The sequence below is a fragment of the Diachasma alloeum genome, unplaced genomic scaffold, assembly GCF_001412515.2.
Source record: "Diachasma alloeum isolate Michigan unplaced genomic scaffold, Dall2.0 Dall_scaffold_00289, whole genome shotgun sequence".
Classification (NCBI taxonomy): Eukaryota; Metazoa; Arthropoda; class Insecta; order Hymenoptera; family Braconidae; genus Diachasma; species Diachasma alloeum.
Window position 1 is genome coordinate 401,722 of NW_021680428.1, and position 23,971 is coordinate 425,692.

At 37.1% G+C, this 23,971-nt stretch overlaps 5 protein-coding genes across 8 annotated transcripts; 2 read left to right on the forward strand and 3 right to left on the reverse strand.

The window, feature by feature from the left end:
- Nucleotides 1–8: 8 nt before the first annotated feature.
- Nucleotides 9–1,245, forward strand: LOC107038890. Its single transcript, XM_015258209.1, has 2 exons — nt 9–228; nt 294–1,245. Exon 2 carries the CDS (start codon nt 299–301, stop codon nt 794–796), a length of 498 nt encoding a protein of 165 aa, XP_015113695.1. The 5' UTR covers nt 9–228; nt 294–298; the 3' UTR covers nt 797–1,245.
- On the reverse strand, nt 1,107–8,693 carry LOC107038889 (b(0,+)-type amino acid transporter 1). The gene is made up of 5 exons (XM_015258208.1): nt 8,212–8,693; nt 3,297–4,342; nt 2,365–2,578; nt 1,988–2,293; nt 1,107–1,457 (listed from the first exon to the last, which is right to left on the reverse strand). The coding sequence occupies exons 1-5, from the start codon at nt 8,234–8,236 to the stop codon at nt 1,393–1,395; spliced, it is 1,656 nt and encodes a 551-aa protein (XP_015113694.1). The 5' UTR covers nt 8,237–8,693; the 3' UTR covers nt 1,107–1,392.
- Nucleotides 8,694–9,960: 1,267 nt separating this feature from the next.
- LOC107038891 (cytochrome b5) lies at nt 9,961–12,456 on the reverse strand. 3 transcript variants are annotated; one of them, XM_015258210.1, is made up of 5 exons: nt 12,348–12,456; nt 11,990–12,134; nt 11,436–11,564; nt 11,235–11,311; nt 9,961–10,660 (listed from the first exon to the last, which is right to left on the reverse strand). In XM_015258210.1, the coding sequence occupies exons 2-5, from the start codon at nt 12,119–12,121 to the stop codon at nt 10,576–10,578; spliced, it is 423 nt and encodes a 140-aa protein (XP_015113696.1). In that variant the 5' UTR covers nt 12,122–12,134; nt 12,348–12,456; the 3' UTR covers nt 9,961–10,575. The 3 variants fall into 3 exon arrangements, with proteins under 3 accessions (XP_015113696.1, XP_015113697.1, XP_015113698.1); XM_015258211.1 differs by having other exon boundaries at nt 12,327–12,456; XM_015258212.1 differs by having other exon boundaries at nt 10,613–10,698.
- A 301-nt stretch (nt 12,457–12,757) lies between these two features.
- On the forward strand, nt 12,758–15,861 carry LOC107038893 (torsin-like protein). Its single transcript, XM_015258215.1, has 3 exons — nt 12,758–13,156; nt 13,492–13,757; nt 14,135–15,861. The coding sequence occupies exons 1-3, from the start codon at nt 12,952–12,954 to the stop codon at nt 14,711–14,713; spliced, it is 1,050 nt and encodes a 349-aa protein (XP_015113701.1). The 5' UTR covers nt 12,758–12,951; the 3' UTR covers nt 14,714–15,861.
- Nucleotides 15,563–23,292, reverse strand: LOC107038892 (protein vav). 2 transcript variants are annotated; one of them, XM_015258213.2, is made up of 8 exons: nt 22,927–23,292; nt 22,350–22,827; nt 20,641–20,709; nt 19,271–19,466; nt 17,878–18,561; nt 17,044–17,448; nt 16,530–16,801; nt 15,563–16,237 (listed from the first exon to the last, which is right to left on the reverse strand). In XM_015258213.2, exons 2-8 carry the CDS (start codon nt 22,799–22,801, stop codon nt 15,880–15,882), a joined length of 2,436 nt encoding a protein of 811 aa, XP_015113699.1. In that variant the 5' UTR covers nt 22,802–22,827; nt 22,927–23,292; the 3' UTR covers nt 15,563–15,879. The 2 variants fall into 2 exon arrangements, with proteins under 2 accessions (XP_015113699.1, XP_015113700.1); XM_015258214.2 differs by lacking the exon at nt 19,271–19,466 and adding an exon at nt 20,186–20,312.
- Between the last annotated feature and the right edge of the window lie 679 nt (nt 23,293–23,971).

Here is a 23,971-nt window from a genome sequence, read left to right on the forward strand (position 1 = left end):
CCCTTCCTTCTAGCTGTTATTAGCAGGAAAATCATGAATTTTCTATTGAAATCGATGTAGATCACTTGGGAACAATTTGGGATATTTTAGGGGCTAATATTCACCGAATATATTAGAACAAAAGTTAATTATAGAAATTGAAATTACGTGGTGTGACTAAACATAACCTATCATACAAAAGTCAGCGAACAACAACAACAAGCACTTTCGACACGTGAATTCCACGAGGTTAGTGTTCTTTTTTTAAAAAAAGTGCTGTTCACGTCTTTAACTATTGACTTCAACGCCTTCAGATAATATGGAAGACTTTGTTCCAACTCGTTGTGCCCAAGTGAACAAAAACCTTGCGAACGACTTCGTGAGTGTCAAGTACACAGCCCACAAGAAGAAAATCCCATCCCCAAACGACGATTCTAAAAGCAAACTGGAGCCAGATGCTGGCAAAACCTCGGTTGAGGACGCGAGACGTCAACAGGAGCGCGAGATGAAGAGACTCCGGTGGGATGTCATGAAATTTGGAACCTCTGGGTTCTCAGGGGCCAGGAAGAACAAGGCTAAAGTCGCTCTTGTCCTCCAGCTCGGTGGGAAACCAGTGAAAAGTCGGAAGAACGAGAATTATAGAGAACTTAAGGTGAAGAAGGCCAGGGAGAAGGCGAGGATCGAGAGGATCAAGAAGCGGGAGTCGGGCTTTGCTCATAGTTTAGTTAAAGTTAATGCTAAGACGAAGAGGAAAAAGGAGTCAGGTATTTTGGATGTCTATGGGAAGGTCGAAAAGAAGAAGAACGTGAGGAGATAATTACAATTATTTTTTAAATTTTATTATTATTCACTATCTACGATTTTTCAATTTTTTTTTCATAGTCTTTTGATGATTTTTGGTAAATTCAGTGAAATTTATTTTTATTTTCGAGACAATTCAATTTTTTAAGAGATAAAGAGTGAAATTGGTTATTTTTATTGTTCATTGCCAGATTATTTGAAACGTAATTGATTTAGAGAGAGAAATTACTGAAATATTTTTTCGAAATTCCATAAACTGTGAAAAAAAAATTATTAAAAAGCTACAAAAAATAAGAAAGTAGATGAAAATGAAGAGTCGATCCCAATTATCTTTAAAATGTTTTTATTACTGATCTACAATCTCTCAATTTCTCCGTCTCCATAACTTCGTCATTAATTAATCATCACATATTGTAATCTACCCGACAAACAACAAGTAATAAAATAATATACATTTGTATAATATATAAATAATCTTCGTTTTATCGGATGCCCCAATGGAATGATTCGGCATTGATAAACTGTTAGTTCTCTCTCTCTTTAATTCCTTATGTTTCTTATTTCGATATTTGAAAATATTTTATTTCAATCGGGAACTGAATGATTCGTCAGTCAATCGTAAGCGGCTGCCGTTGGCGCCACTTCCAACAGCATTTGGAGAAAGACATTGACAGCCTCTGGAAATTAAAAATTTCATTATTTAATTTTAATGCAGAAATTAATAAATTGAGAAGAAAAATTCAGTTGTGAAGTTGGAATTGAGTATTTCGTTAATTACACTTTTATCTCGTTAACGAGCGCTTTCGGGAAAAATTGTTGATAAATCTTTTTTATAGCTGAGAAAATTCCCTACAAAAAATGTATTTTGACATTTTCTCTTAAACCTCTACCCATCGAGCCAATTTAAAGTTTAAAATGAAGAGAAATACTTCATAAAACCATGAATTTGTAATTAAGTACTTCTTTAATTACACTTATCTCGGTAACGAGTGCTTTTAGAGAAAAATGTCAATAGACCTTTTCTATAGTTGAGAAAATTATCTACAAAAAACTATTCCTGACATTTTCCCCTAAATCCACTCCTTATCGAGATAATTCAGTAATGGATAAAATGCTCAAAACAAATTTTCACTTTTAATGTGTTTTTTAAAATTAAATCCCTTCACAACTGAATGGATTTTAAAAAATGCGCAAAATGAACTCTTACCCATAAACTTGGGCACATATCCGTACTTAACAAACGGGAGGTAGACAAATATACCAGCAGCGATAAAAGCTGCGGCATAAACATACTCAATCTGCGGTTTATCAATGATTGGAGCAACAATCAGGTACACGGATATCCCTAACACGAGAATGGGTATAACAAGCGGACACTTGTAGGGTCTAGGATGATTTGGCCGGGTTTTTCGCATAACCAGAAGAGCCAGCATCGAGCCACCGTAGAATATCCAAGCGGTGAACGAGAAGAAGTCGATGAGTGAGTCTATGTTCCCAGAGAGGACCATCGTTGCTGCAGCAATTGCACAAGAAAAATTTAACCCATACGTCATCATTACGATAATGAGAGCATCAAATATTTACCGGCCACGAGTGAGTGGAAGATGAGACCTGGGGCCGGTGTGAAACGGCGCACGTGCACGTAACTGAGACAATCCAGGAGGTGACCTTGACGCGATGCGGCGAAGCACAGGCGTCCAGCGGCGAAGAGAGTGCCATTTGCTGAGCCAAATGTACTCACTGCCACTGAGAATGGCATCAGCCATGCCATCACTCCGAGAATGCGATTTCCGAATGTCTGTGAATAAAAGATTTTTTTTTTTTTTNTTTTTTTTTTTTTTTTTTTTTTTTTTTCATGCATTATGGAATCAAGTTGGTGGTTGAGAGAAAGGAAAAATGAGATGATTACATGAATTTCTTTGGATTAACATTAAAAAAAAAAAAAAAAAAACAGGAAAGAATAAGAAGCTTTCAAAGTCAATATCATGATAAAATCTATTGACTGCGAGTGAAATGTTGGAGAATGGAGTTAAGCGGGAACAATGGGAATTCAATTGGCTCTTGGAATATAGTGTGAAGGCGATAGTTCAATGAAGGGAGGAACTCTCATTTTTTAATCTCGTCGAATATGAAATTTTCTCTGCAACGAGATCCGCAATTACATTTACTCATTACAATTTACCCCTTTGCTGCTTATAATCAATTCTCGAAATAATACGATGAATATTCATCCAAAACAGAGCAATTCATCTCCCCAGGGCATTTCACCTCCTTCCCCCCTTCAAATTGTGCGCCAAAAGCCCTAGAAATTTCACTTTAAACCTTTCCACCTGAAACTTTTAATTGAATTCCCTCAGTCCTCCGAATCAACTCCAATTCCGAAAGCCATTATTCCCAGAACTCCAACTCAAATGATCTCTTCAAAAATTCAATTCCAATTCAAGTCTCAATCCCTCGAACTCCCCCTCAGCCTCAAAAAAAAGCTCTTCGATAAATCAATTTCCAAACGAACTCACCACAGCCACAGCCTCGCTCTCAATCATCTCCGTGGGTGACATGACGGCAAGATACGACAGATTGATAAGCGCATAGCAAACAGTGACCAGGGGAATTCCAATCATGATGGACCTGGGAAGATTTTTGGAAGGGTCCTTGATCTCCTCGGTGACATAATTAAGATTATTCCAGCCGTCGTACGCCCACAGCCCAGTGTAGAAGGCGGTGGCCAGTCTCCCCACATTGACGAGATCGCCCCCGTCCATGGGTTGAAAGGCCCCGTTGAGATGCTGAGTGTTTCCCTTAGCGAGTGACCAAGTCCCACCCGCAATGACCACGAGAATGGCAATGAGTTTGGCTGCGGTGAAGGCATTCTGCACCCCAGTGGCCAGATTAACGCTGTAGCAGTTGACGAGAAGAATGAGAATAATCGCCAGGAGGGCGACGAGCTTGACGAGATGCTCTGGGGGCTCGCAGTCAACGGCAAATGCCTCCACTGCGTACTGGGCAAATGAGAGACAAATTATTGCCATCTGCGAGGGCTTGAGAACGAGTGTCGATGTCCAGGAGAAGAGAAATGCCGGTGGTGCACCGAATGCATCCATGAAGTACGCGTACTCAGCGCCACTGCTTGTGTTCATTGTTCCAAGTTCAGCGTATGCAAGTGCCCCGAAGAGGCTCAGTACACCGCACGCTGTCCACACAAGGAAACTAACGCCAATGCTACCAGTGCGCACTAGTAAACCCGAGGGTGATACAAATATTCCAGATCCGATCATTGTACCGACGATTAGAGCCACCCCACTGACGAGTCCCACCCGTCTCTTGAGGTGAACAGGGTCGTTCGTCTCTGGGTCCTTCCCCTCCAGCCCTCCGCACCCTTCGTCTCCCGTTTGGTTGTGCACCACAGGTGCACCCAGTCCATTTGTCTCGTATGAGTCACTTCTACGGAATTTCCAACGGTTACGACTGCTGCTTGGGGCCGGGTCACCTGTGCATGGTATATCCAGGGGACCGTTTCCGTGAGGTGACTCGTGGGTTGGTGAGGTTTCATCCCTGCCAGTTGCTGAAATATTTGGGAATTTGGGGTTAATTAGGCGGGTGGTAATTGAATGGGGATGACAGTTTGGGTTGGGGGTTTATGCGGTCTTCTTCAGGGAAGTTTATTCACCTAGTCAAAAGAAATTAAAGTCCTTTGGCTATTTTTTCACCCGTGAAATGGTTTTCTACTTTTGCGATGACTTTAGTATTTAAATTTTGCAGGTCTGAATTTGAATCTCGTTATTGCAACGTTAGAGAATATTTTAAAAATTTGGAAAACAATTTGAAAATTGCAATTTTAGAAAATTACGTGCATTTTCTGTGAATAATTTGTAAACAATCAATTTTCCAATCACCATTTAATCGCCAACAGTTGACAATTTGTTTCGGGGGCTGATGTCTCTAAAGATGGCTTTGAACCAAGGGAGACTCCTAGACCCCAATGTTCTATACATCCTCCTAGACCCCATTATCCTCCTAGACTCTCTGCTTTTCAATTGAAAACCCGAGTTGAAAACCCGAGTTGAAAACCCGAGTTGAAAACCCGAGTTTGTAGCAGCGATGTCAGACAAGATATGAATGTTTTTTTGGGCTCAAATGAAAGAGCGGCTCGAGAAATGGCGTTCTGATGCCTCTAAAGATGGCTTTGAACCAAGGGAGACTCCTAGACCCCAATGTTCTATACATACTCCTAGACCCCATTATCCTCCTAGACTCTCTGCTTTTCAATTGAAAACAGACATCATCTTCAGAGACATGTGTCATGTTTAGAGGCCCTAGCACGCCATTTCTCGAGCCGCTCTTTCATTTGAGCCCAAAAAAACATTCATATCTTGTCTGACATCGCTGCTACAAACTCGGGCCTACAACTCGGGCCTTTAATTGAAGACCCGAGTTGTAGACCCGAGTTTGTAGCACAGATGTCAGACAAGATATGACTGTTTTTTTGGGCTCAAATGAAAGAGCGGATCGAGAAATGGCGTGCAGATGCCTTTAAAGATGGCTTTGAACCAGGGGAGACTCCTAGACTCCAATGTTCTATACATACTCCTAGACCGCATTGTCCTCCTAGACACTGCTTTTCAGTTGAAAACAGACATCATCTTTAGAGACATTTGTCATGTTTAGAGGCCCTAGCACGCCATTTCTCGAGCCGCTCTTTCATTTGAGCCCAAAAAAACATTCATATCTTGTCTGACATCGCTGTTATAAACTCTGGTAAACATAATTTATAAACAATCAATTTTCCGCCACAAAAATCATTTGCTCGGAATCGTAACAATGTTTAAAAAAATAATAATTCTATACAAAATGTTATTTGAATCACGCTGAATATTCATAATTTTGTTCAAATTTTTCTTACGCAATTCACTTAGCATATTCGATGACTGTAAATGACTTTCAAAAATATTTGTATATCTTTAAATAACACATCAGAACACATAAAAACACTTTAAAGACCTCGAAAACTACCCCAAACTATCAAAACAAAATTTTAATGCATTCAATATTGAAAAAAGAGGAGATATTTATTGAAAATTTAAGCCGTAATAGGATCGACGCGTCTGAATAATCTTAGCTCCCTCGGGAACTCGTGATATCATCAAAGTTTCGTCTCACGATCATTAAAATCACTCATGAGGAATTTATTACTCTAGAGTGATTTTTGTTTTAATAGGGGGAAATTGTCATCTGGTGTATTGGAATTATTTAGAAACGAGTGAACGGTTGTCTAAAGGTGACCGCGGACGCTGCTATTCACCGTATTGACCTGAATGGCATTTTCTCAATGTCATTACTGCAGTTAAAACGTAGGGAATGTCGATATGAATGAAAATAGCTGACAATTCTGCGATTTCCTGGGTTTACAGGGTATTACGACTCAAATGAAAAACCGAAGAGAACTGTCCATTTTTTGTCTTTTGAAATGTTGAATTATTTCGAAAACTAGTGGTTTTAGAAGGAAATGTCCGAGAACCTTTTTTGTAGCTCATGAAATTTCGCACAAAAAATCTCTTGTGACATTTTCCTCTAGACCCCCTTGTTACCCAGATAATTGAACATTTATGAAACAATAAAAATTGTCTCTTCAACATTCGCAGCTTCAGTTCCGATCAGATCATCTGCGCGTTGAAAAACTCGATAACATTTTTAGAACGCAAAAAAGACATACAATTCCTGAAGGTAATTTGAGCCCCGGCGTCACGTTCAATCACTCCTCATTGTCCAGGCGTTACACTCTCGTGGTTTCACAAGTGGCGTCGGATTTCAATTAAAAACTCTTCATCGCAGAAGACGAAAATAAAATCAGAAGAGAATAATCATCTACGAACGAGTCGATTCGTCAATACTCGTATGAATAGACCGGGGGGAAATTTTGACTGAACTATATTTAATCGCGTCGGAGGTAGTTATTTCGATCTGTCCACCGCGTGAGTATCACTAAAATAGACAGTGCCATACTGTTGAAAAATCCACTGTCTGCACTTGACTCGATTTCCTTGAAATTCGTCCAAGAGACCGAGATTCATCGAGAATATTCACCGGAAACTATTATTTCAAAATTTTCAATCCCCTATTTTATTAGTGGGACGACGCAATCAACGCTCGTACTACTGGAGACCGAATTACGTAATCCATATTATATGGAGAAATTCACGAATATGTTGGGGGGGGGATAAGATGGAAGAACGCTAATGATTCATGGGGGGAATCTCCAGCTGTTGCACGTGTAATTGATGGGGGGGGAATCCGAGTCAATTATATAGCCCCGAAATGTATTGGACAGCGTTACCACGCGTCCGTACGGACAATCAATTGAACTCAAGGTGATGGCAATTTATAAGTACACAGCAACCGCCTCAACTTTGTTTAGTTGCAAAATTGCGTTATAGGAGAGGAATCGATTATGCTTATCTTTGTAAATGTCGATTTATCTTGGTAATGAGGGGTTTTAGGAGAAAATGCGAAAAGGCATTTTTTGTGGGAAATTTCCTGAGGTTCAAAAAAGGTTGAGTGCATTTTTGTCTCAAAACCACTCGTTTAGGAGATAAATTAACAATTGTAAAGTACTAAATTCATGTTTTCGTGGTTTACTTCATTTTGGATGTCTCAATCTCACGGAAAAATCTTTAATTACATTTTTTGGTCGAAATGTTGGAAATTGGAAGGAATTCCCAAATTTCCATTTCTCATTTCAGTAGCGAAGCGGTCAGTTTTCAATGGATATCTCGAAATCTAAGGCAGATAGCAAAATTTTTGTCATGACCTTTTTCGTAGCTTTCAATTCGCCCTACAAAAAAGGTCATGACAAAAATTTCGTTATCTCCCTTCAATCGGGAGATATTTCTCGAAAACTCTCCCCCCTTTCACTACCGATTTCCTCAAACCTCGAAAATCCCAATAATGATTGATTTTAGGGTAAATATATCAAGAAATATCCCCTCAGAACTTTTCTCTTCTAAAAAATTAAAAAATCCTCTCCCCGCAATTCCACAAAATTTAACAAAAAAAAAAAAAAAATTCCCCCATCACCACTGGATGAAACGCACGTGTCCCCCCCTCCAAATGACGAAAACCCATCGCGAAATTGCACCATTCCGTCCAACAAGCTTTATTCTCAGTCTGAGTACGACGAAAATAAACAAGTCGCGTCGCTCTCTTAAATTGGCGCGAAAAAAACTATTCACCGAGTGATATTGAGTTGATTGAGTTAACTGGATAAGCAGGCACATTCATTGGCTAAATCACGAGGCCCCAGACCCCCAGAAACTCCGTAATTCCGAGAATGAGAGCGAGTATTGGGATCAATTGATGAGCGACGCAGAAGAGATAAAAATACACCTCAAAAAAATTAAAAATTAAAAATTTCAATAACAAGATGAAATGTCTTACCTCGTTTGAAAGGCGCGGCATGCATGACTCTAGGAATGAGTGATAAGAAGGGCGGATCGTGAAACTGCCTCTCATGACACTTTGCCGACGTTAAATAATATCTACCACTCTGTCCTCCTCGGTCTCTTGTGGCTCTTGACCAGTAACTCGTTTATGACAAAGTCCCCTCGTGTCAACTGCAGGTTTCTAGCAATTAAACTCAAGTGTCTCGAGTATTAAAGCCGAAATGTTGCTCGTCTGCGCTGTTTACTTATCTCGTTTTACTCTGCAAAAATTGGCGAACTGAACGGTCACAAGAGGGATCGGGGGGAGGGGGGGGGGGAATTATTCAAAATAGTGGACTCGGGCGAACGCAATAACTCGTGACAAAATGGGCGTGATGCAATTGACGATATTTCGCCGGCTGTGATACTCAATAGGAGAGACTGATGTACACTCGGGGTGTGAGTGAACAGTTGTGCCCACCGGCCGCTTCTGCTCGTACATTTTCCCCTGGCGTCGGCGCCACCGCGTACTCCCTCGAGCGCCGCTCGATACTCTCCCTCTTCTCGTTCGTTCCCCTTCGGTCATTCAATTTTTTTTTTGAGGGGCTCGTCGCATCACTGGGGTCTTTCTGTTTTCAATTGGCGGGGGTTTATGTCGAGAGTTTTTTGGGGATTTCAGGGGGGAGGGGAGAGGTTTTTGGGGCAGAGAAATGAGGAAAGTTATGGAATGAGTGGGATTTTTTAATGAATAATTGTCCTCTTATGTTTCATTTTGATTTATTAGGGTGGAAATCATATACAATAATAGCAATTCGTAGTAGAAGAGATCTTTTTTCCATAAATACAAATTACGTTCAATAGATTTCTGCTGCCAAGTGGTAAAATTCGATGAGTAAATTTCCGGTTGTTGATTTTTTATTGTAATTTTAGTTCAGAGCAGAATAAAATTCCTTGAACAGTCGTCTCTCGACGTTTTACCTCTTCACATCTCTGGGTTTTTTTATTTTCAATTAAAGTCATTTTATTTCGAGGCATTTTCAGGGATTTTGAGTCAGTTAAACTTTTTTTCATGAGAATTATCCAAAGAATGGGGTTTTTCAATGAATAAATGTCCCCTCATGTTCCATTTTCATTTATTACAACGAAAATCATACACAGTGATTGTAATTCACGATAGAAAAGATTTTTTTTCCATAAATAGAAATTACATTATGAGTAAATTTCCCTATCTTTTGATTTTTTATTCCATTTGATATCAGAACAGAATAAAATTTCTTAAACAGTCGTCTCTCGACGTTTTACCTCGTCACATCTCTGATATTTCTCTATTTTCAATGCAAGGAATTTTATTTCGAGGCATTTTTAGGGATTTTGGGTCAGCTAAATTTTTTTCCATGAGAATTATCCAAAGAACGGGGTTTTTCAATGAATAAATGTCCCCTCATGTTCCATTTTCATTTATTACAACGAAAATCATACACAGTGATTGTAATTCACGATAGAAAAGATTTTTTTTCCATAAATAGAAATTACATTATGAGTAAATTTTCCTATCTTTTGATTTTTTATTCCATTTGATATCAGAACAGAATAAAATTTCTTAAACAGTCATCTCTCGACGTTTTACGTCGTCACATCTCTGAAATTTTTCTATTTTCAATGCAAGGAATTTTATTTCGAGGCATTTTTAGGGATTTTGGGTCAGCTAAAATTTTTTCCATGAGAATTATCCAAAGAACGGGGTTTTTCAATGAATAAATGTCCCCTCATGTTCCATTTTGATTTATTACAACGAAAATCATACACAGTGATTGTAATTCACGATAGAAAAGATTTCTTTCCATAAATAGAAATTACATTCAATAAATTCCAGCTGCCAAGTGGTAAAACTATTAAATTTCCCTGTCTTTTGATTTGAAATTCGGCATTGATATTCGAACAGAATGAAACTCCTTAGAGTTCGGAAAAAGATCATTGAGATGATTTACTACTCAACAAGATTAGAAAACCATTTGTTCACTAACGTTTTACCACTCGACTCAACTCATTTTTAATTCAACCAATGTGGCAGTAATTCACTCTACCGTTGCAGGAGTATTATACATTTGTCCACAAAATATTCAATAGAACGTACGTAAATATATTCACGTTATCATTTATTTTCATCGCTAGGCCCACTGATCCCACGACAAAAAGACATTCCCTAATTGTACCTAATACAATGTAAAAATAATAAAAATTATTCATGTAACAAGTTTGCTGTATCTCCTCCCTCTTCGGCTTTGTGTTTGAACTCCCTGATAAAGCTTTGAGAGAGAGAGAATGAAGGATGAGATATTGAGTTGTGAATCTCTTAGCGGTTATTTGAGGAATGTATTCTTCAGCGAGCACCGATGAAATAACGGTATACGATTGTTGCAAGGACTCCTAGGGTTATTGGAATCAGCCAGGATCTCCATGAACCACTGGAATTGCCAATCATCACATCACCACGCAGCAGCGACTATTTGCATTTTTTTTTTGTGAGAGAAAGTACGAGTTTCATCAGTTGTGAAGTGGAAAAACGAAAAAATTCAATGAATTTCGATGAAATTTCGGTTTAATCTTGAATGAATCAATATAATACGGAATATATCTACTCTTTATGAAGACAAATGATTGATGAAATGAATTATTCTGATGAATTAATTTAGTAATCAAGTTAAGTAGGACGAGTCGATTTCAACTAAACATGAGTTATTCGATGAAATTTAATGTTTTAAGTGAAATTTACTCGCAATGTTTAGGAAATTAATTGTTTTATTAATTCATCATCATTCCGTTGAGTCTATTAATCAATTACTCACGTTGCTTTTCCATTTCAATACTGATAGACTTCATAAATAGAAAATAGGTATTGTTGAAGGGTTTGAAGATATCTAGGATCCCCTCTGTTATCAGAATAAAGCTGAGAAAGGGTTAGTAAAATAGGTGGAAGCTCAGTGAGAATTTAGGATAGTTTTTATCACTTCGAGGGTAATTGGAATCTTAGAAAAATACCTGGATCCGTCGTCTTCTCCAGTTCCATTCGCCCAATCTCGCTTTTTGTCGTCTTTCGAGGAGGGATTTCTCTCCTCCTGGGGACAATTATAAAAAATATTCTCAATGCTTCAAGTATTAAAAACAATTATGAATTATTAATGTTGAGGAAATATCTGGACATTAATTATTTGTAATTGTTTATTTGGAGTTTATAATTACCTCCACAATCTCTCCAATTTTATACGGCTCCATCATCTGTCTGGCATCACTGGAATGTCCCACATCCTCAAAGGGTTCAGTTCCATCTGCTCCTGCCTGTTCTAACAGGACTTCTTCACCTCCAGGGTGCTATATAAAATTTTAAAAATACAGGGGAATTTTACTTCAAACAACTTTTCGTCAAACTTTATTCTTTCGATAACCTAATTATTTGAACTTTTGAAAACTCAATTTTTTTTCGTGAATTTTTGATAAATTTGGAATCGACAGATTTGTAATGATTCGATAATCATTTTTAGAGTGAAAAATTGATTGTTTATAAATGAAGAAAAAATATTTTCTAACGTCTTGAAATGGGGAATTGACTGAAATTGAATAAAATAAAATAATAAATGATGAAAAAGTCTTTTAATAAAATATTGAGATAATAAAATGGAGATGATAACGAAATCCTTGAAATTTATAATAATCTTGGGTCAACTGAGTAGAAAATTCATAGAGAACTGAAATATTATTTAGCCTCTCCATAAATAAAAATAATGAATCCATCAAACCTCAGCAAGAAACTTGGTGACATCATAGACACTATTGTGAATAATAATCCAAGTGTCTTTGTTGTCCTTATGCTTGGAGACCTCAGCTCGCGTGAATAACTTGACGTCGGATGTTGATGCCGGGCTCGCCATCTTCTCTATTTATCTATTAACAATTAACAATGATTATCAGGACAATAGTTCACACCCAAGGAGTGTTCTCGATCCGTGCATGCTCACGAGGTTTCTCAGTAAGACAAAAAATTTATGAAAAAACTCATCACAACGAAGGTTAGAGGATTAAAAAAATTCTTCTTTGAATTTAAATAAACGTTAACATGAATAAATTTTAACGAATATCAGTATTCGCTGGTCTCACCGATTATTCGGGGGTGGGGTACAGTTTTATCGAGAATGATCTTGAATTATTTCAACAATGAGACACTTTGCAACGAATAGTTGAAAAAAACACTTGTTCCTCACGTCAGGGCTCACGTTTACCAACAGAGGAGTGTTCGATATGGCATCGATTATTGCCAATATCGATAGTTTCCGAGTCGTTTAGGCTCGAGATATATCGAGGGAATCGATACTTAATCGAACTTGATTGTTGGACAATTTTTTTTTCAACTAATTTTTGTGATATTTTTGAAGAAAAATAATTTTTTACATTTTATTTATTTTTTATATCGATATCTTCAGTACCGGTACTTTTTTGCGATTTATATCGACATATTCACGGTATCGATACTTTTGAAATATCGAACTTTGCTGCCGACAATGAACGTGTGTTCACCGGCTTATCGTGTGGCCTTCAAACTCCAAAAGTGCATAAAGTGTTGATGGATAATTAAATTTATAAACAATATCCAGTGGACTGGATTTTTTGTTGTTTATTTGCTTGGATGGAGGTAGAGTAACAAGTGGTGGTTGTAGTGCATGAAGAATATTAATTAAATTGTGGAAGTGGAATTACTCTGGGGATGAAGATGAGGGTGAGAACTGCTGGAGTGTGTTGCATTTTTTTGTCGATGTTTTTGGAGGAATCCGAGGGATTAATTGATCCGATCACTGGAGGGCTTGTAGCCAGCCTCGCCGGTCTTTTTTATTATGGTTATAACCAACAAAAGACCAAGTGTGATAGGCAGGAGTGCTGTGAGAGTAGATACATCGAAAAAAATATCTCATGCAAGTATTTTATTTGAGAGCAAATTAATAATTTGGGAGAAAGACTTGCAGAGGCTTTTTATAATTGTTGAATTACTCTGAGGATTCTATAAAAAAATTCTCATCACATTTTCTCCTGAAATCTCATGTTAACAGATCAATTATTATTTTAAAAGACAGAATAACTTCATTTTTCACATTGTACAACTCAATTCTTTTTCAGAAAAACGTATTTTTACTTTTTCATGTGAAGATTTCATTTCCTACATTTGCCTCATAATTGTTAATTCATCACAAGACCAGAGATTTAAAAAATTTAATCCCCGACTTATTTCCGGAATTTTGGAAAATTATAGATTTACGAAAAGCACTGGGAGATCGTTTATTTGGTCAGCACATAGCTTCGAAAACGATAGTGAGTGCACTAGGTGCTCACAGAGCAGTCAACTCCCCGAATAAACCTCTGACCATGAGTTTCCACGGGCTGGCAGGCACTGGCAAGAATTACGTAGCCCAAATGATTGCTTTTGCTTATTTCAAAAAAGGACAGAATAGCAAATACTATCATTTCTTCAATGGTCGGACTGAATTTCCACTGGCTAGTCGATTAGAATTTTATCAGGTATTAATATCCCACCAATAGATTATTCAAATCAATATTAAAATTCAGTGAATTCATTTCCTGACGACTTTTTTTGTTGTTTCGATTGTTTTCTTTAAAAAAATTAATTTATTCAGCCATTCATTAATTTATTTCTGCAATTTAATACATGGTATGATTTAATGATAATTTAATAACAGGATTGAGCCAATTGAAGACAAAAATACAAAGTTCAAGCTAAACATTTTTGTATAAGACAAAATACAGTTTTTGCCTCTAAAATCATTCGCTTCCACATAAGCTGAAAGGCTAGAAATGGAGATGTAGTTGAAGAATAAATTAAATTTTAAATGGATAAAGAAAAATTCACCTCTTCATCACTAAATTATGAAATTTAGGAAGATTTGAGGGACAGAATTTACGAAGCTCTCATCGATTGTCCTGATTCCCTCTTCGTTTTTGATGAAGTCGACATGATGACCTCTGGAGTTTTAGACGCCCTCGTACCTTTCCTAGACTACGGAAACAGTCTCATCTATTGGCAGGGGCGAAATCGACCGATTGAGAAAAATCGTGCTGTCTACATTTTCCTGTCGAATACAGGGAGTCAGGAGATTGTCAACACACTGACGCAGCTTTGGGAACAGGGAAAGAGCAGAAATGAAACGACCCTCAGTGACTTTGAGAGATTGATACTGACGGGTGCCTTCAACGAGAAGGGGGGCTTCCACAAGAGCGACACCATCAGGACGAATGTAATCGATCACTTCGTGCCATTTCTCCCTCTCGAGGAGGAGCACGTGATAAGCTGTGTGAAAGCTGCTTTCGACAACTGGAACAAGAATCCAACGCCTGAGATGATTCAGGAGGCGATGGCTTACGTCACTTACAGCCCACCTCACAATCTTTATGCCAAGAGCGGCTGCAAGAGGATCGAACAGAAAGTCAATTCTATTGTTTATCAACGTGGAGATTGAATAATGTGTTTGTGGACTCGATCATTTTTTACTTCTTGTTGATGTGGATTTATCTTGAAAATGAGTGATGAATCCTGCGAGTAAACATGTCTTTGTATTTTACCCTAAAGTCACTTGTCATCAGGATACTTGCCATCAGTATCTCAATACTTCAATACTTCTTGTTAAAAACGTCAATCAACATTCCATCAGATACAAAAAATGGTCTTTGACGTTTTCCTCTAAACCCACTCATTCTCAAGATAATCAACAAAACACTGGACAAAAAAATTGAGAGATTAAAAATCCTCGACTCAAACATTTTAGAGTTATGTGAATATTCCAGAAATCAATTTTTTACACAATAAATATTCGTTAATCGTGAATTTCTCAAGAAAAAACTGCATTTATGGTTGAGAAATAAAATAGTGTATTTTTTTATATGTACATAAAATTTATGTTTATGTATATAATTCATTGACTTAACGGATTTCTTATTGGCACAATCGGAAAACATTTTGCGATGTTTAAAAACCAAGTTATTCAAGCGAATAACACTGGACATTAGTTGAAAATCAGCAGTACAGATAGACTTAGGCGATTTTTTGCATGATTTCATTACTCCATAATCTCTCTCGCGGTGTACAAATATCTCTTTCGTCACTTGGGATTAACTAAATCGACAATCTGGCTAAAAAGTTACACACAGTGAAAAAAAAAACATTTTTTCCACATTAAAATTGCTTATTAAAATCATCATAAAAATAATAAAAATATTAAAATATCGATAATGATTAAAATCCAGGGACTAGTTGAATAATCCTGTGTTTATCCTCACAGAAAAATACATTCTCTCTGGATCTCTTTGGATTTGACACATTATATACGTTTTATTATTGAGGATGTACAGGAAAAACAAAACGACATCATCAATAACTCATTTAAAAATATAAAAAATCTCTAAAAACATAAAAAAAAATCCAGAGACTACGTCTCCAGAATCACCTCAGAGGCCTTGAATCTCGTCTAAAACAATTTAGTTGATTAAAAATTTTACACCGCAATAAAACGCTTTAAATTAAAATCTCTCCTGATTAAGGAGTTGTTGTTGTACCCCCTGTACATCCCAGATGTTCTTAAAATTAAAAAATAATTTTTCATATACTAGAGACGATGGTAATTGCTTTTTACTCCTCCTCCACGTATTCTTTGGGGAAAAATCCAACTTGATCACCAATTTTTCCCTTCCACCAACCCCTTGCGTCCCCTTCTTTGCTGAGAACAACGACTCGACATCCTCGCCGTAGATTCAACTGATTGCGCTCGATAGGACGAAAATCGAAGAGCGCCTTGGCTAGCACCCGCCTGAAGGGCCACAGCAGACGCTGATCAAGCTTCTCGAAGTTCTCGGAGAGTGACGCACGCTCGTAATATTCAACTAATTCAACCACACTCTTGAAGAAACGTGATTCACTCAAGTAATACAAGTCAGCACCGTCAACGTCACGTTTGAATACTCTTATGTGTTTTACTGCGCCATCAGCCCTGGAAAATTGAGATGAATTCATTTGAAAAATCCCAGAGAATGAGATTTAATGAAGAGAATGAACTTTTATGAAGCCATCTTGAAAGGAAATCGTTAATAGTTCTGAACGGACGATGCGATTTGGACGAGTCAGCTCTCATCTTAAAGGATGGAAGAATACCTCGAAAATGAAACAAAAATCGTCGAATTTCACTCTGCCATTCTCGAGTTATGGACGATTGAACGCACGTCATTTCATTCGATTTTTCGATTTTAGTTTAGAAAAATATTTAGATGGATAAATTTACTAACTTGATACTGAGTGCATAATTGGTTTCGTGTTTTAATCTCGGTAGTCCTGTTGGTCGCACCCTCAGCATGTAAGTTCCATCCTCTCGTGCCTCCAATTTATGGGCAGCACGATCCCTCCCCAATTCCCCGACAAACCATAATTTAGCGGATAGTGCACGCTCACAGGGAAGTGGTGGCGGTGGTGGAGGTGGTGGTGGAACAGGCATGCAACGTCCAGCGTAGGAAATGCATTGTTTGTGAACAGCAAGTCGACAAACCTCGCAACAATAGCCCTGTCAAAATAAAATGTTAAATTATCTCCAGACAAAACTTTCTCAGTTAATTAAATAGAGTGAAATTAATTGAAAATTGTGAAATTCAAAAATCACAGGATCGTTAATTGTTTAATAATCAAGAATAATCAGCTGAAGAATGAAATGAAACTCATTGAAATGAAAATTCACGAAATGAAACGAAATTCATTGAAATAAGAATTCATTGGATGAAGAAAAAATGAAGAATAATTAATGCAAACCTGGAAAATTCGGCCCTTGAGGAACTTCCCACACCTCTGGCAGCTCCTCGCAGTTTCAAATGTGGTCAGTCGAAATTTGTGATTAGTCTGACGACAAGCAGCTGGACTGACGTTGTCGATGGCGTCCTGGAGAGCCTTTATCCACATCTGCTTCTGCTCCTCAGTCCTCGCGTACAAAGTGTAAGCGGTATAAGCCTGTTTGTGAACAAGTAGCCACTGGTAAGACCATCGTGAGTCTCTCCCCAGAGTCCTCCGCCCGGTGTAATCCTCCACTCGATAGTCGTCTAGTCTCAGGGTCTCGCGGTAACAGTACTGGTCACCTCTTCCAGCCTTGCACACGAGGACTGCTTGCTCGAAGACGAAGGCGTAACGAGCTTTCACTCGTTGATCTCCATGTGCTTTTACCTTGAGTGATTTTAATTAAAGAAGAATATTTAAACGTGCATTCTTAAAAAAAAATAGGGAAATCTTTAAAAATTTTAATTGTTACATAATTTTAATTAATGGATTAATTAATGGATTTTCCTTAAAAAAATAATTTTCTAATTTTTTTCGATTTCGGGCGTTTCATCCAAAAGGAAGAGTCTAACTTAAACTTTCAAAGTTTAAGGAATAAAGTCATTGCCAAAAGTTGAATTAAATGAAAAATGAGATGTGATTTTAATTAAACAAAACTTGTTTCTTAAACATCTCTTTTAACAAATGAATAATGGAAATCTTAAAAAATTAATTTTCTAATCAACTAAAATCATCGCAAAGTGTCAGACTGAACTAAAAATAATGGCAAAACGTGAAAATTAATATGATTCCAAAAAATGCAAAAAAAAAAATTACTTTTAATTCTCCATCCCTAAGTAAACGGCCAAAATCCTTCAGCTGCGTGTCCTCAGCGACCTCCCAATCGACAATAGAGGCCTGTATATCCCTAATAATATCTAAAGTATCGGAATCCCTCTTAACTTCATTAATATATTGAGCAACATCGACCATGACCTCCCTGGCCTTTCCCAGTTGTCGAAGATCGTCAGTCCACTCCTTGGGTGTCTCCTCGACTAATTTATCCAGCAGCAGATGGTACTTGAGAACCCTCTGCATCGGAACCGAGAGAATGTCACGTAGTTTAAACTTGCCATTATTGGCTTCCTGTTGGCATTTAATCACCTCCTGATTCACCAGTTCATTTTTAGCACAGGCTTCCTGGAGTGTGTTCTGAGCTAATGTCAGATTGGCACAGTAGTCCCCGTAGATGAGAAATTTTTCCCGCCAGTCTAGGAAGACTTGGGCAATGGCTGCACCATCCCTGGCCTTTCGCAATTGACAGTGGACACCCCCGTGGATCTCAGCGAGGTCTTTTATACCGAAGAATATTCTCGAGGCGTCCTCAGAGCGTAGTAGCGAGAGCAGGGGCCTTTGGAAGTGCCGGATCAGACTGTTCAATACCTCGGAGTAGTTTTTCTCGGTCTCCACCAACTCCTGTATCACGTAATCTCGCTTTTCCCCACCGGAAATTGTCCCACCCTGACGAGAAAAATATTTTCAATCGGAAGTAAGGCTGGGGGGGACGTGTATTCTTCATTTAATTATTAGAATACCTCAGAATGGGGGAGAAATTTGAGTAAAAAACTGGGAATTCTTTCAATTTTTTGAACATTTAAGGCGGCGTTTATCGGAATTTAATTGAAATTTACATTGTTCTTTGATTCATCCAGAAAATTTGGCATTTTCATTGATGAATTACTTAAAATTAAATGGGCATTGACTTTTTTAAAAATTTACGGCGGCATTTCCCTGAATTCATTTGAAATTCACATCTTTCTTTGATTTATCCACAAATTTCTGCATTTTAAATGATGAATTTCTTGAATTTTTAGTGAAACTATATAGGGGAGGGAGAATGGGGTAAAATGGACATTTGACTGTTTTTTAAAATTATGACATGTTGAATTGTTTATAAAATGGAATAATTTTATTCTGCAATTGAAAGAACAATTATTCCCCTTTGTGATGAGCTCAGCCTGAGATCAATTCATAAATCTGTTTCTGAGTTATGAATATTTTAAAAAAAGTCAAAAGTGTCCATTTTACCCCACCCCCTAATAGAATAAAAATTTCAAAAAATTTCTCCAGAAATTTCAAATGTTGAGCGTCAACCAGCCCAAAACGCGGAGTCTACCATGCACATGCGGTGCCAGAAGAATGATGAATAAAAAAAATAATGAATATTAACCTGCACAGAAGATGGGGGAGGTGGCAAGTGCAGACTACACAAATCCTGGTAGATTTCCTCACTCTGTGCATGACTGCAAAAAACCCCGTAACCGTCCTCCTCGTTGACAGCATCGTCGCTGTCCACTCCCATTCCACAACCTGCCTCTTCCCCATCTCTCCTGCGTAGCCTTCTTCGACGGCCCTCGTTCTCTCGTCTTTTTATTCGCGATGAAAATGATATAGAACGAAAAGATAATGAGGAAATAAAATAAAATAATTTTGGAATGAGTGAATGGGGGAAGAGAAACACTTTGCCATGCAACGTGGAGGCGGAAGTAGCTCACAAATTCAGGGAGTCAGTGTCAAAAGAGAAAGACGAGATGACATTATTTTTTTTTAGTTGAGAATTCAAGTCTTTACATTTCATTTCTCCATTCGTGCATTAATTTTTTTATTCTTCACCGTCTCGTTGAATATCTTATTATTCACGTATATTTGATAGTATCATTTATAATTATTCATAACATATTATATTAATTAGTGAAGAAAAAATATAACTGTTACAAAATCAGGAGAATTTTAGTGACGAACAAAACTACTTAATTTCATTCTTTAAAAAAAAATAGATTCATAATTTTTTTTGTGTTGACGATTGCCATTCTCGTGTTGTGGATAATTTCCAGAGGAATTCACAACACTTCGTGTTACTGCATCTCAAAGAATGCAAAATGAAAATGTTCCATTAACCCAAAGGAATTGGCTCTCGTTTTTCTATTTTAAAACCTGAATAACGTCAACAAAATAAATCAGGGACTGAGTGGCACAGCTGATACGTATAACGAGTGCCACAGCATAACATAAATACAATATAACACCAGCACTAAACAATGAATTCAATAAACGATCTGGTGATTATTGAAACGGTGGAATGTACCTCCTTGGGGAAGAACCAATCGTTATGGGGCGTTGTAGAAAAGCAGAGTAATTCCTGATAAACATCCGACTCATCGAGCTCCACTGCCCTGGGTTTTACGGTTAAACCTACCACTGGGGCTGTGGCACTAAACCCACGAAGATTATTCATGATTACAGATGTATGTCCATTGTCTATTGATAGTTTGTCTAACAGATGTGGAGGTAATAATGATGGGATAGATACGCGGCTATTGACTTTAGATTCCTGAACATTTTTTATGGTTTATTTCGTGTAAATGTAACGCGTGTCTGTGGATATTAGGATGTTTATTGCAAATATTATTTAGCGGTTGCGCACGGGACGATTGTGCGCCGATTGTGTAGTTTTTGAAGGCTTCGAGGGGCACTATTTACAGTATTTTAACGGTTTTGTGAAGGCGAAGTTGGGGAGAAGAGAGAAGTGTGGATATTTACCCGATTCCGGCGCTCTGGAGGTCCTTGTAGGCATCCTCTTGAGATCTCTCGGTGCCAACGGAAAATCCCCTGGGAAATTAAAAATATTTAGCCTTTATTATCGCAATTTAGTCGACTGAAATCACTTCATTAATTTTATTTCATGAGTTTTTAATTATTTTTGAGTAAATAACAGTTAGAATTGAAAAATCCTCTGAGAATTTAAAAATGTTTAACATTTATTATCGCAATTTAGTCGATTCAAATCACTTTATCAATTTTATTTCATGAGTGTTTAATTATTTTTGAGTAAATAACAGTTAGAATTGAAAAATCCTCTGAGAATTTAAAAATGTTTAACATTTATTATCGCAATTTAGTCGATTCAAATCACTTTATCAATTTTATTTCATGAGTGTTTAATTATTTTTGAGTAAATAACAGTTAGAATTGAAAAATCCTCTGAGAATTTAAAAATGTTTAACATTTATTATCGCAATTTAGTCGATTCAAATCACTTTATCAATTTTATTTCATGAGTGTTTAATTATTTTTGAGTAAATAACAGTTAGAATTGAAAAATCCTCTGAGAATTTAAAAATGTTTAACATTTATTATCGCAATTTAGTCGATTCAAATCACTTTATCAATTTTATTTCATGAGTGTTTAATTATTTTTGAGTAAATAACAGTTAGAATTGAAAAATCCTCTGAGAATTTAAAAATGTTTAACATTTATTATCGCAATTTAGTCGATTCAAATCACTTTATCAATTTTATTTCATGAGTTTTTAATTATTTTTGAGTAAATAACAGTTAGAATTAAAAAATCCCCTGAGAATTTAAAAATGTTCAACATTTTATAGAGCAATTTAGTCCATTCAAATCACTTCATCAATTTTATTTCATGAGTTTTTAATTATTTTTGAGTAAAAACAGTCAAAATAACAAAAAGTATATTTTTCAAGTCTTCAATATCTTTTTGATAATTTTAAACTAAATTCTCGACTAGAATCACAAGAGAATTCGACTCATCATTAAAAAATTTACAGAATTCTAAATTTTCCTCCAGCGAAAATTCTCGAATCGACAACTCATTAAAATTTTGACTTCTCATGAGGAAAAAGGGGCACCCGGAAGGCAGAAGTTCCTGGAAAAAATAATGGAGAAAATATCCCACTCGTTTTCTCATCGTATTTTTTCCTCTCTCCATTTCCTCCCGAGGGGGAAACGGGGGTAATATTGATTCAGGGTGAAACTTCCAAGGTTCACTTCCAGATTTAACATTCGAATTAAAAATTCAGTGGTCATGCCATCAGCTGTGCAAACATTGTCAGCTTTAATTGAAAAACTCGGGGCAAAAAACTGTTTCTCGACATAAAAAATAACATTAATTATTACTAATAATCTAGTGTTATCAATTGTTATTAATATTATTGATATTATTAGTATTAATTACTATATTATTAATAATATAGTATTGCTTATCGTTTTTTAAATGAAAAAAAGAAGAAAAAAATTGAGAAAGAGTATTCGTAATCTCAACTGTTCTTCTACATTAAAAATAATATTAATTATTATTAATAATTTAGTGTTATTAATTATCCTTAATATTATTACCATTAATTACTATATTATCACTGATATATTATTATTTATCGTTGAAAAAAATCGAAAAAATTGGGAAAGAGTATTCGCAATCTTTTATTGAATTAATAATGAAGACTCACGGGATCCCCTTGCGCCTGAACCTGGACGAATAAGATAATGCAGAGAGTGTGCAGAGGACCTGATGAAAATTCGAAAGATCGAAGAGAACAGAGGCCTCAAACAGATCCGAGTCAGAGAGTCCAAAAGTAGAGGAGCAAACAGAGAGAAATAACTTGATATTTCTCAGACACAAGAACTGGGCGAGCTGTGGCTTTTGGCTGACATCCTTGATGTCAATGCAGCCAGGATCAACGAGATTCAACAAATTGCAGAGTAAAACCCCATCTCTGAGGGTGTAGGCAAGATCGAAGGCTGTTGCAGTTGGCCAATTAGCCTTGTGATCAGCGCGCAATGCACCACATCTAGTTAACCAGCTTGCACACTCCTGCCAGCCACACTCCTGATCAGTTCCATTTTCCGATGAGCCCTGAGCACTCATTGCACTTATTTTACCACTCATTGTCCTCCTCATGAGCTCAAAATCCCTCTCAACAGCGTCTAAAAATCATAATTCAACAGTGAACAGCAACAATTAATTGTCAACAACTGACAGAGGGCCGGAGGTATGAAAGAATAATTTTTTTTTTCATCACAAACCTGTGAGGGTAATTCTCCCCTGTCTCTTGTCACTCCTTTGACACGAGATTAGTGATACACAAAGTTGACAAATGAACGGTCCATTCAGTGTGTTAACCCTTCTTTTTGTACGTGGAAATGTCTCGTTGAAGGGGCTTTCATCTGAGCACGTCTCAGTCGAAACATCTCTCCCTCCAATTGTCTACGATTATTATTGCTAAATAAAACGTCACTCGCGTCAGTAAAAAGGGATTTTATCGATGTGCGGAATTATCAGTTCGGTAGAGTCCATTTTGGAGTTTGTGATATTTTATTCTCACTCGGAATAATATCGGGAATCGTGGAGGAGTTGGAGGTGTCGAGGGCGAGGACGACCTCAGTGCAACTACTCCCTCGCCTCGTCACACTGCATCATTATCATTCTGTCTTTTTCCTGTGCCCCGAGCTTACGGAAATCGACAGAAGGTGGCGAGCAGTGGGTGGACGGTGGCGCCGAGGCTCGGTAATTATCCTCAATTTTTAAAGGGATCAAGGAAAACTTGAACTCAATTGTTGCAAGACAATTCGGTTCTCTGGTGTCTCGGTACGTCTGGTGCATCTTTCAGTAGTCAGACAAGTTAACAATATCATGATGAAAATATAACAACCATCGGTGCTAAACTATTTTAATGATGAACACTCCAGGAGATCCTGTTTTTTTTTTAACTGATAATACATAGCCATCATTTGTCAGACCGAGAAATCAAATAATTCAAAAGAATTTCTTTTTTACATCAAAACACGCGCAGATTTTTTCCCAGAAAATTCCAGCGAATTCCCTGGAAAATTTTATTGAATTTTGTATTAATTTTTGGACGTCTGCATGTCTGTCCGTTTATTTTTCTTCGATCCCGCGAGATTGATAAAAATTTTAATATCAAAATCTTGAAATTAAAGAATAGCTTAATTTCCAAGGACTTTATTCTACTCTGAACAATTGAGAATTTTGTTATTAGTTCAGTTGTTAGTGAAAAGTGTCCTGACTCTTTTCAAAAATCATCGCCGTGGTGGCTCCATCCGACAAGTG

What these genes read in the sequence shown, in the direction of transcription:
- LOC107038890 (XM_015258209.1), top strand. Translation starts at nt 299, where the DNA reads ATGGAAGACTTTGTTCCAACTCGTTGTGCCCAAGTGAACAAAAACCTT.
- LOC107038891 (XM_015258210.1), bottom strand. Translation starts at nt 12,121, where the DNA reads ATGGCGAGCCCGGCATCAACATCCGACGTCAAGTTATTCACGCGAGCT. An exon ending in TCACCAAGTTTCTTGCTGAG is followed by an intron (nt 11,565 to 11,989) that starts GTTTGATGGATT and finishes AATTTTATATAG; the next exon opens with CACCCTGGAGGTGAAGAAGT. An exon ending in AAATTGGAGAGATTGTGGAG is followed by an intron (nt 11,312 to 11,435) that starts GTAATTATAAAC and finishes AATTGTCCCCAG; the next exon opens with GAGGAGAGAAATCCCTCCTC.
- LOC107038889 (XM_015258208.1), bottom strand. Translation starts at nt 8,236, where the DNA reads ATGCATGCCGCGCCTTTCAAACGAG. An exon ending in TGCCGCGCCTTTCAAACGAG is followed by an intron (nt 4,343 to 8,211) that starts GTAAGACATTTC and finishes CAAATATTTCAG; the next exon opens with CAACTGGCAGGGATGAAACC. An exon ending in CTTCCACTCACTCGTGGCCG is followed by an intron (nt 2,294 to 2,364) that starts GTAAATATTTGA and finishes CAATTGCTGCAG; the next exon opens with CAACGATGGTCCTCTCTGGG.
- LOC107038892 (XM_015258213.2), bottom strand. Translation starts at nt 22,801, where the DNA reads ATGAGGAGGACAATGAGTGGTAAAATAAGTGCAATGAGTGCTCAGGGC. An exon ending in CTCCCCCATCTTCTGTGCAG is followed by an intron (nt 18,562 to 19,270) that starts GTTAATATTCAT and finishes TTTTCTCGTCAG; the next exon opens with GGTGGGACAATTTCCGGTGG. An exon ending in AATTATGCACTCAGTATCAA is followed by an intron (nt 16,238 to 16,529) that starts GTTAGTAAATTT and finishes TCAATTTTCCAG; the next exon opens with GGCTGATGGCGCAGTAAAAC.
- LOC107038893 (XM_015258215.1), top strand. Translation starts at nt 12,952, where the DNA reads ATGAAGATGAGGGTGAGAACTGCTGGAGTGTGTTGCATTTTTTTGTCG. An exon ending in CATCGAAAAAAATATCTCAT is followed by an intron (nt 13,157 to 13,491) that starts GCAAGTATTTTA and finishes GGAAAATTATAG; the next exon opens with ATTTACGAAAAGCACTGGGA. An exon ending in GTCGATTAGAATTTTATCAG is followed by an intron (nt 13,758 to 14,134) that starts GTATTAATATCC and finishes TATGAAATTTAG; the next exon opens with GAAGATTTGAGGGACAGAAT.